The sequence below is a fragment of the Lepisma saccharinum genome, chromosome 23 (genome assembly GCF_977018435.1).
Source record: "Lepisma saccharinum chromosome 23, izLepSacc3.1, whole genome shotgun sequence".
NCBI lineage: Eukaryota > Metazoa > Arthropoda > Insecta > Zygentoma > Lepismatidae > Lepisma > Lepisma saccharinum.
The window spans coordinates 19,481,611-19,493,984 of NC_139251.1; the positions used below are offsets into that span (position 1 = coordinate 19,481,611).

A 12,374-nucleotide genomic window follows, 5' to 3' on the forward strand; every position below is an offset into this window, starting at 1 on the left:
AGAAGGGTGGTGCTTGACTTTTGCCTCACCCTGTAGTTTCATACTCATTGTGCCTGTACTTGTATTTCCAGTTTTTCCAGAGTATTTATAAGATATGCTGCATACTATTTGGTACACGTAGGAGATGTAATACTTAATACAATGTATTGTGTAATGGAGATAGTTTTGAAAACGTCGACGATACCTTTCATACGAGTTATCTGAGTGTTGTGATTCTCTATAGAATGGCATATATGCTTTATAAAAGTGCATATACTCTGTTCCTTGAATCTGTGGGCCAAAGCGAACGAAAACCAGTCTCTGCGCAAATAGAGTCGAGTGAGTTAGAGCATTGAACTCGTGAGAGACAAAGTGACTGCAGCTACCAGCTGTTTGCAGCAGTGCGTACTTCTTTGCCCTGCTCTCTCGTTTTCTCCCCTTCCATATTATTATCCGCAGCATTCCTCCCCAGATGGCCGAGACAGAGTGTAGTGTCAGAAAACTCCTTACATTAAAGAGAAATAACGAAATAAGAACGACTTTATCCTCAGTCCGCCTCATGTCTATGCAACCCGACATACTCAAATGTTAATTGGGTTGCAGAACTTACAGGTAATACAACTTCAACAATGTAGGCATTAGGGCTAAGCAAGGAAGTAATACCACTACCACAGATAAACGTATTATTGTTACGTTTATGTGTGGTAATATATTATCTGCAATACGTTATCAGGAAACTGTTTTTTAAAACAACTCTGAAAGAGAAGAATAATGGCAGGTAGAAGGACTATCTCTGTAAGGAAACGAGTTAGCAAAGACGCTCTTGTAAGTTTTCCATAAAAATAGAGATTGAGGAGAGTAGAGTTCAGTCAAAATGCGAAAGGTATGCCTTATCAATCTTATTTCTCTTTCATCCTCCGCTCTTCTGTCCCTCTCTTTCATCCTGTTATTCCCATCGTATTTCCTTTCCATTCTTAGTGGTATAAGCTGAATTGTGGCGTCCTCTTTCTGGGGGATAAATCTCTAAATCCTCAGGGGAGTTCGGAATCACACCCGGTTTTGAATCCTCTTTTATTTCAATCTTGTTCCAGATTCTTCCCGCAAACGAAGCCAAGAGGAGTCCCTTTGAACTGCGGCGAGACCTCGGATGGATGCGTGCCTTAGGTGAGGTGCTGCTGCGGGTGGCGGCCATGTTTGATGTATCAGGGGTCCCCTCGTCGGGGACTTCCCGTTCCTTTCATCTTCTCTTTGTGCATCTGCTTCTGGGAGGGACCCTAGCCGGATGGTCATCAACGAATGCGGAAGCCTTCGAATTGCGTAAGTATATAAAAGAATATCTCTTTTGTGTTCTCTGTGTTAAGTCAGTAGTGGGAAAGTATATAGGGAGAGCACAACTTACAAGTGTAGAAAAGGCGAGGCTATTTGATTGAACAATCAGATTTGCTTACACTTAAAACAAAGCCAAGAGGGGCCTATACCCCAATTTTTCAGGTGTGATATGCTCTGATTTTTAAGAAATTCTGAATTTCTAGTGTAGAAAAGGCGAGGGCTCAACAGATAGATTTACCCATACTTAAAACAATGGCAAGAAGGGCCTATACCCCAATTTTTCAGGTGTGGAGGTTCGGGTTTAAGTCCTCATAAAATGTGAAGCCTCCCCTGATGGCAAAATGATAATATTGTTGCCTTGTAAACAAAAGGCTCGGGGTTCGAGTCCTGATAAAATATTTAAGATTGAAATACATGTGGCAAAATAATATCTCCACAAGTGAGATTTTGAGAATAATTACTGCTAGTTGATAGCCCCCAGATCTGAAAACCTCTTTTCTCCTCTGCTCAGACAGATTCGGCCATGTGTGTAAAAGCTATATCTGTGTGATTGTTGTTTATAAACTTGTCAAAAATATGGCTTTTTTGTATGAAAACATGCAATCCTGAATACAATTCTGGTTTTGTCTTGTTCTGTTAATATAAACACAAGTGAGACTTACAGAATATTTATTGTACAGTTCAAAATCCAATTTTGAATTGTATTTAGTTGATATAGAGATGAGGTTTTAAACCTGGTAAAGTGTGTTGTACATCAGCAAAACTATCACCAAAACCTAGTTACTGCTGTTGTTTGGGTATAAAAGCACCAGCTCAGCCATTAACTGCTGAACCCAACTGATATTTTTATTAAGTATAAAGTTTTGAATTGAAGCCCAGAAAATCTTATATAATAAACAACAAGAAAAAATGCCAAAACAAAAATATTGCAATCAGTGTAATAAAAATATATCTAGTTCTCATTGGGCTAGGCATTGCCGTATTTGTAACTCTAAGAAATGCAGAAAGGCTACAAAAATGTGTCCAAGATGCCATAAAATATTAAGCAGGGCATATTACAAATGGCACAAGTGTAATTCTTATGTACAGTCATCAGCATTGCCCTCACAACCATCTATATCTGGTCTGAAAAGAAAGCATGAAGCACCTGTTAATGCTGGACCTGCAAAGCAGCCACGCTATGAACCACCCATCCATAGCAGTTTTAATAACCAATTAAGAGATTATCGGTTTGTATCAGAGCCAAGATGTGGCATTGAGAATTTTTTGAACAGTATAAATTCTGATCTGCAGGCAATTCTTAATGCACAAAATGGCTCTTATAAGCTGTCCCTCAAATTGTTTACACAATATAAGAAACCAAATGGCACAAAATTTACACAGCCCCACATAACAGAAACTGTACCGGTATATTCAAATGCAAATTTAGACAGAATAATAAGCAGTTTGATGGATCAATTGAATATTAAACACTCTGAATTTGCAGCAAAAGAGTCTGGATGGAGCCTATGCGGATCTCCACACAAGTTATATGTTAATATTTCTGAATTCAGCCCATTGCAAGGATCTACATATCTGCCATTACCTGCCAATATTAAAAACAGAAGAGCCGTGGTTAATATTGAAAATACCGACCAGAAATGCTTTTTGTGGTGTATTTTAGCTGCTTTATTTCCAGTTTCAAGGAATCCTCAGAGAATAAGTTATTACAAACAATATGAACATATTTTTGACGATGCAATGGAGGGTTTAGAATATCCAATGTCTGTACAGAATATTGATAAATTTGAAAAAAAGGCCAGGCATATCAATGGCAAACAATTATCTATTAATGTATTTACTTGTTCCACTGGTAATTGCCCGATAGAACCTCTCAGAATTAGTACATTTGATGATGAATCTGCTATTCCGATTGATTTGCTCTTAATTGAAGGGGACGATATACACCATTATACTCTGATACACAGTCTTGAAGCTTTAGTGAGAACACAACTAGATAAATCCAATACAATATTCAAGTTGTGCAGAAGATGTTTAAGTGTATTTGATGGTAAAAAAATAATAAAAGGGGTTTGTAAAGTGAATGCAGAAATTGCTAAAAACAAGTTAATTGAGCATCTGAAATATTGTGGCAACCATAAACCTGTTCATATGGTGATGCCCAATCCAAGTGAAAAAGCAAAATTCAAAAAGTTTGAAGCCTTGTCGGAACACCCAGCATATATTCTCTGTGATTTTGAATCAATCCTCAAATCTCTTGCATCCTGCAATCCAGATCCTGAAGAATCTTCAATTACACCATACCAGCTACATGAACCTTCCAGCTTTTGTTATGTGGTTGTACAGGATGGTGTTGTTACTAAAGAATATTCATACATGGGGCCAGATGCCATCAAAATATTTGCACATAAAATAGAAAATGAGTGCCGTGACATAGCATCTAACATCTTATTAAAATCAAAGCCTATGTTGCTTTTAACAGAGAAACAGATTGAGGATTTCAACAATGCAGAAAAATGCCCGGTATGTGATTCTGAATTTTCAGATACAAATATCAAGGTGCATCACCATTCTCATACAGATGGTAAATTCTTAATGGCCCTGTGTAATAGCTGTAATATTCAGATCAAGAGACCAAGATTTGTCCCCATATTTTGCCATGGAGCATCCAATTATGATTTCCATCATCTGATCAGGTACGAGGGGTTTGAGAAGCAGAATTTAAATATTTTAGCTGAAAATGATGAGAAATATATATCTATTAGCAAAATAATTAAAGTTAATGGTGTTCCTATTCACATAAGATTTCTTGATTCTTACAGATTTTTATCTGCTAGCCTGGCTACACTGGCCACTCAATTACCTGATGATCAATTCAAAATCACACGTGCATTGTTTCCAAATCAGGACCTGAAATTAATTAGGCGGAAGGGTGTATATCCATATGATTATGTTACAGATTTTTCTAAATTTGATGAGTGTTCCCTGCCACCACAAGAAGAGTTTTACAGCAAAATCAGAGGATCTGGAATCACTGATGATGATTATCACCATGCCCAATTGATGTGGAACAATTTAAAATGCCGGACATTTGGTGATTATCACATGGCATATTTAAAACTTGATGTGACCCTCTTAGCTGATATAATGCAGGCATTCAGAAAATCTTCTATGCAAAATTATGGACTGGACCCAGTGTATTTTTTCAGTGCCCCGAGCCTAGCATGGGATGCAATGTTTTTAAACACCAAAAAGCCATTGGATCTGATCCAAGATCAAGATATGTATCTGTTTATGGAGCAAGATATAAGAGGAGGCATGGTGCAATGTTCTCAGAGATATGCCAGAGCAAATAACAAGCATATGCATGATCATAATCCAGAATTGCCATCAAATTATATAGCGTATCTAGATGCAAACAGCCTGTATGGCCATGCCATGATGCAAAAATTGCCATATGCAGGGCTTGAGTGGGTTGAAAATTTTAATATTGAGGATCTTCAGGGTTTTGATGATAGTGAGTGTGGCCTGTTCTTAGAGGTTGATCTGGCAATTCCTGATCATTTACATATGAAATTTTCTGATTTGCCCCCAATTCCTGAGGTTAAGTGCTCACCTGGCTCTAAACAGAAGAAGCTCATGATGACACTGGAGTCAAAACAGGGCTATGTCATACATTACAAGTACCTCCAGTTCCTGATGAAACATGGTGTTCAAGTAACCAAAGTTAGAAAAGTTTTGAGGTTCAAACACTCAGAATGGTTGAAACCATACATTGATACAAATACAGAGCTTCGAACATCTGCAAAAAGCCAATTTGATAAGGGCTTGTTTAAATTGATGGTTAATTCTGTATATGGCAAAACAATTGAAAATGTCAGAAAACATACCGATGTTAAAATAATTACTGACCCCAGCCTGAGCAAAAAATTGGTTGCAAAACCTAATTTCAACTACAGAAGAATTTATGGTGAAAATATGGCACTTTTCAACATGAAAAAAACAAAGATTAAGTTTGATAAACCTATTTATGTAGGGGCTGCAATATTGGATTTGGCCAAATTACATATGTTGACATTGTATTATGATGTCTTCAAACTTTTTTATGGTGATAGAGTAAAATTAATGTACATGGACACGGATAGTTTTGTTCTTGATATTCAAACAGAAGATATTTATCAAGATATGTCCCAGCCTGAATTGTTTAAATATTTTGATACCAGTGAATTGCCAGGCCATTTGAATATTCAACCCCACAACAAAAAAGTGCCTGGCAAGTTAAAAGATGAGACACTTGGTGATGTTATTGTGGAATTTGCTGGGTTAAGTGCCAAGGTGTATAGTTTTAAAACATGTAGTGCTGTTGTCAAAAAAGCCAAGGGCATTGGCAGAGTAACTGTTGAAAAAGAGCTCCAATTTGAAGATTATAAAAATTGCCTCAAATCCCAGAGTTCAATCAGAACATCAGAATCCAGAATTCAGAGTGAGGAACACTTATTGACTTCAAATGTTGTAAGAAAAGTGGCCCTGGACCCACATGATGATAAGAGATGCATTTTATCATGTGGCATACATACTTTACCATGGGGGCATTGTGATTTGAAAAATGGCAATCAATGCCCAATTACAGAGCATGATTTGAAATAAATAAACATGCCTATGAACTTATTTGGGTTCAAAAAACAGGCTATTATGGAGCTGCCAACACCACAACTTCTGATATGCTGTCTAAACTGAGTGGCTTGTTAATTATTCATCTGAACAGCATACTTACAGATATTGATGATGAAACAGGCAAAAAATTGTACATATTTAACAATAATTTAAATTATTACCAATTACCTGTAGGTGGGCAATTGCAATTTATTACAACCCCTGAGGGTGATGTCAAAATTTCAGTAGGGAGAAATATTTACAGAATTAAGCACTCAAACATGGTTTCTGGCACTGTTTATACTGTTTCTGCTGGTGACTGCTTATATATTGAGGTCTCTGGATCTTATGACAAGCTTATACCTTTTTTTATAGAATTAAGAATCAAATATTCTATAATAAATAACTACTAAATCAAAAATGCCTAATGATATATTTGGCCATACAAGACATGAAGATCACAGTGATGAGATTTTGATGCTTGATGTCAGAGTCAAGAAATTGAGAAGTGATTTACAAGCTTTACAAACTACACTCAATGCCAGTCTTCAATTAGAAATTACAAATTTGCAATCACAATGCATGGACCCTCTTCTTAAAATTGATTCTGAACTCAAATTGCTGCTTCAGAAATATACTGATTTGGCCACATTGGATAATTTTCAAAGTTTGGAAGAGGCTGTAGCAGCTCTTCAAGCCAAATTTAAAACCCAGGCTAACAACTCTGAGCAATTGAAACAACAATTGGAAGAGCAAATAAATAATGTCCAGACACAACTCCAAACAATTGTCAAAAGCATAAAATCACAAGAAGATTTTGATCTAGTGATTTCTACTCTAAAAGAACAGATTCAATCACTCCAAATACCTAATCTGGACCCCTTGAACAATGCCATAGCCGAGGTTAAAGAAAAAATTGAGACACTTGAAAATTTTATGAACAACTTGCCATCTTCTGATGCTTTGAATGCAATAACTCGGAGTGTGGCAAATATTAAGCTGCAACTTGAAACATATGAAGATTTTGGGAAAATTCAAAGTTCCATAACCCATCTTGAAGGTACAATAGCAGCAGTGCAAAGTGATTTGTCAAATGTACTAGAATCCAGATTGCCTGGGATTGTAGACACACTTGTCAGTGTCCAGCAACAGATCACAAAGCTTGAAAACCTCAACACTGAATCTGAACTATCTCATTTTCATCACTTGATAGATGATATCCAAACAAAACTTGAAATTTTACAACAATCCACACCCTCTCAGGCAGATATAGCTCTGCTCCAAAATGCTATGCAAAATGTGGCTGATGCTTCTGAATTACACAATGTAAAATTGGCACTTGAATTTTTGCAAAATACAGTATCAAATCTTCCCACATCACAGGAACTTAAAAATATTAAGAGAGCAGTGAATAGGATATTGAAATCAGAAGATATCAAGAATATCCAGGCAGAGATCAAACATCTCACTCAGACAGTGGCCACTCTACCAACTAATCAACATATTAATGAATTGCATGCCCTGTTTGAGGATATCAGAAGACAGGTCCATGATCTTACAGCTCAAAATTCAAAATTGGCAGTTGTTGAAAATTTGCAACAAATTGTAGCTAATATCAAGCAACAGCTAGGGACCATGGAATCCAATCAAGCAAATGCTCTGTCTGTTTTTGCCACCCAGCTACAAGAAATTGTGCAGCAATACAAAAAACTTGCTGTGGACATAAGAATCAAGCCGGGGCACGATGAGATTGTTAGGACCATCAATGAGCATCTTGAATCTGTAACAAGCAGATTGCTCACAGCAGAAAAGGAAATAACAGGCATAATCGAGAATCCAAAACATTCAGTAATTCTTGAATTGTACAGCATCCCCAACAAAGAATATGATTCTCCATTTACACCAGGTGGCAAAATATATATGCTGTCCCCTGCACAATTTTATTACCAATTTTTTGTTGGGGGCACATTGAGACCAATCAAGATCAAATATTGGCTTCAACCACAGGCACACCACTACCCTACCTTATCAATAACAAATGCTGATAACAAAGTGAAAATCACCAGTGTAGAATTGGAGGATTTTACAGATCCCAATACATTGGAAACAGCCTATACTGAAGATGATGGCACTCTGGAATTTAAAATACAAATAGGGGATAAATTATATTTAGAAAATCCTGCAGTCTCAGCTGCTGAACACCCTATAGTTGCAATATTCTTGTTTACATATTATGTCTAGACAAATTATTGTTGATGAATTACACAGACAAGCCAGACATAATTATAAGAGACTGCCAGTAGTCACAAAAGGCATAGATGATTTATGGCAGAGCGACTTGATTGAAATAGCAAGTGGACAGTTGAAAAACTTAGACAAAATCAACAAGGGCTACAAGTATCTACTCACTGTAATAGATACATTTTCAAAATTTGCCTGGGCTGTGCCACTCAAATCCAAGACTGGAACATGTGTTACAGAAGCCCTCAGAACAATCATCAATCAGAGTGGAAGATCACCGCGCTATTTGCAAACAGATAATGGCAAAGAATTTTATAATTCAGTGTTTCAACAATTTATTAAAAGCCAGTCAATACAACATTATTCGAGTTACAGTGATCTCAAGGCCTCAATTGTAGAGAGATTCAACAGAACCTTAAAAAATCATATGTATAAACAATTCACACTTCAAGGTAATTATAAATGGATGAATATTCTTCCAGAACTTCTACAAAAATATAACAATTCTATCCATTCCACAATCAACATGAAACCCTCTGAATTAACTTCATCTGATGAGCAAAAATTGATCAGCACTGTTTATTATCCTAGATACCAGGCAACAACAAGAAAAGCCAAATACAGGGTAGGTGATCAAGTAAGAATAAGCAAATATAAGCACTTATTCAAGAGAGGCTTTACAAGAAACTGGAGCACTGAATTATTTACAGTGGTTCAAGTTAAACCCGGGACTCTTAACACATATATAATAAAGGATCACCGAGGAGAAATTCTCAAAGGCAGGTTCTATGAACAAGAGCTCAGCAAAACTAAACAGCCTGACACATATCTCATAGAAAAAATTATTCGCAGAAAAGGCAACAAGTTACTTGTCAAATGGCTGGGACTTCCAGAACACAGCTGGATCGATGCAAACAAAATAATAATATGAGCACCTGGGATGTTATAAAAAGGCTGCCAGAACCTGAACAGCAGAATAAGAGAAATGGCAAGTTGTTGCCTGATAATATTAGGTGTCTTATTGTTGGGCCATCTGCTTGTGGTAAAACTACACTAATGGTTGATAATTTTTTATTGGCACCCAACTGGTTAGACTGAAAAAACAGGCACTTGTATATCTTCTCTAAGAGCTTTGAACAATTAAAATATCAACAGCTGATGAAGCTATATGATGGATTGGATATAGCCACTTTTGAACCAGATGTTAAGCCACTCCATGACTGTCTCGATAATTCTGTTGTTGTGTTTGATGACATTATACTGGATAATCAAAACAAGGTTAGGAATTTCTTTACACAGGGCCGGCACAAAAACATTGATTGCTTCTACCTGGCACAGACTTTTTCTAAAATACCGAAGCAACTGATCCGAGACAACAGCAATTTTATATGTGTGTTTCATCAAGATCATACCAACCTCAAACACATACATGATGAATATGTAGGTGGGGACCTGAGCTACAATGATTTTTCCAAGTTTTGCAGTTGGTGCTGGAACCAGGACAGTTATGGGTTTGTCACAATTGATATGACAAGAACACCCAACACTGGTAAATATAGAAATAAAATCAACAATTTTTTAGACATAGAGACGTATATAAATAAACATGAAAAGGCCAATTATTGATGATCTTAAGTTAAGAGATTATCTTGTAAAAAGATTTAAGGGATGGAAATCAGAGAACCGTGGAATTTATGAAAAACACAAACAAACAGAACAGCCTGTAATTGATGCTATTAATAATTTAGGTAAGAATATCAAAACTGTTACAGAGCAAAATCAAAATTTGATCACAGAGCTTGTACCTGTAGCTGCTAGGAACATATTAGATTATCCAATCACCCCACTTTCCAGTATTCATACACCTAGTCCTATTGCTCCTAGAAGAATTGAGGCTAGTCAGGATCCTATTGAATTGGGTCTTCTTGCTCAAAAATATTTAACCACACCTAAAGACAATAAAGATGAGGTGTTTGGCTTATATGCTGACACAGAGCTTGATGGCAGCATCATACATAGAATTGGCAATTTCAGAGTAACATTTATGGGAGATGATATAATTGTATATTCAGAATCTCGTCTCGGAGAAAAAGGTGCTTTTGTTAAGTACACCGGCACACCTGGATTATGGGAACTGATGACTAGGAAAAGGCCTGGCAGCTATACAGATCAGGATTATGAGGATTACAAAGAAATATTAATAAAATCAGATGCTCTATACCAGAACAATGATCCCACACAAAAAAGAGTCAAGTCTAGCAGTGGGGCAAAATACAATAATTTAATCAAGCCCATATGGTCACAGATCAAGACTGGCAGTGGAATCAAACAATACAACACCCTGCCCAAAGAATTTGTGTGGGTTGATGATGTCAGGAAACTTGTAGATAGGCTATTGGTGATAGCTGGGGAGGAAAATGCTGGGAACAACAATTTTTACAATGAAAAGGTTGGAATTATGGACATGATAAGCACCAAATTGTCTAATTTTATAGTGAATGACACTAAGGGGATTGGATATCTCATAAAAATTATTAATACTCTACCACCTAAATTTTGGAATATTTCTGAGGGTCGGGGCCTTGTTAATGACATTATAAACAAGCTGCCATTTGAACTACATCTTCCAGGCTATCAATATTGTGGTCCAGGTACAAAATTGGATCATAGATTAAACAGAGGGGATCCTGGTGTTAATCCCCTAGATGCTGCTTGTAGAGACCATGACATAGCATACAACACACATTCTGATCTTGACAAGAGACATGTTGCAGACAAGAAATTAGAAGAGGCTGCATTTGGCAGATTTGTAAGCAAAGATGCTTCTTTGAGTGAAAAAATAGCAGCATTGGGAACCACCATAGCTATGAGCACCAAACAAAAACTGGGGTGGGGGTTGTGAATATGTATATAATAAACCTACAATGAAGGCCAAGGGTGTTATGTATCAAATACCTTATGCAGGTCTCAAATCTCTTAAAACTATTGACAGTCTTTTAACCAAAAAGCAGCGCAAGAAAAAAAATTCTTGTATTGCAAAGGGCCATGGTATGTAATTGTTGCTTAGTACCCCCCAATTAAAAAAATTACAGCAATCTAGGAAAAAATCACATGTGGGGGGATTCATATTTACCATCCCTGCCATCTTAGCTGCTCTCGGGGCTGTGGGGAGCTTGGCTGGTGGTTCAGCCGCCATAGCAAAAACAGTAATAGATGCCAAGAAGAATAGGGCAGAATTAGATGAATTGAAGCGCCATAACCTGGCAATGGAGAAACAAGGCAAAGGTGTTAAGAGAGCCATGAATAAGTTTAAAAAAAACAAGAGCCGCTTACAAACCAAGATATTGAAGCTTTAATCAAGCCATTGGGCATCAAACATTTTAGAGGTGTGTACATGTCTGATTCTTTACCAGAACAACCACTCAACAAAGAGTGTGGCATTGTTAATTTGGATGAGTACAAAAATCAGGGCACTCACTGGATTTGTTATCTTAAATATTTAAAAAATAAGGCATTTGTATTTGATTCATTTGGAGGTGTTCCACCTGAAAATTTAATAAAATATCTAAATTCAGCTAATCTTTATTACAATAATGCCCGTGTTCAAAACTTCAAAGATGTTAATTGTGGACATTTGTGTTTATCTGTTCTTAGATATATGTCTCAAATAAATAAACCATCAATTGAAGATTTTCAAAAAGCCTTGTGGTATTTAAAACATCATGGGGGTATTCCATCTCACCAGCCAAAATTCGATATTAAAACTCAAATTGCATGATGACATAGTGTATCCCAAAACAATAGCTCTCAGAGCATTTTATGGCATGTACTTAATCCCTAATATTACACACCACAACAACACAATTGCAGTTGGGGATCAAAAAATTGTCATCACTCCAGGGCAATATAATCTCTCCACTCTAAATGCTCAATTACCCAGAGGTGTAGTGTTAAGTCAAAATTCTGTCACTCACAGAGTAGAAATTGTATCTGCTACAGAGACAGTAGATCTGGGTACTATAGGAGAGCTGTTAGGCTTTGAGAACAACACAAAACTTGAACCAGCCATCAAACACACTGCTATGAATATACCTAAATTCCTGGCCATAGAGACTCTGAATATTCACTGTAATGTGGCCGAGGGTATGATCACCAAATCAAATGGCATAGGC

General features: G+C 36.8%; 1 protein-coding gene across 1 annotated transcript in view; it reads left to right on the plus strand.

The window, feature by feature from the left end:
• Positions 1-12,374, plus strand: part of LOC146005439 (discoidin domain-containing receptor tyrosine kinase B-like) — a 322,803-nt gene that overhangs the window by 109,629 nt on the left and 200,800 nt on the right. The window contains exon 2 of the mRNA XM_083144683.1: positions 1,071-1,296. Within this exon, the coding sequence (XP_083000809.1) occupies positions 1,131-1,296 (166 nt within the window). The 5' untranslated portion in view covers positions 1,071-1,130. The remainder of the gene's footprint in view (positions 1-1,070; positions 1,297-12,374) is intronic.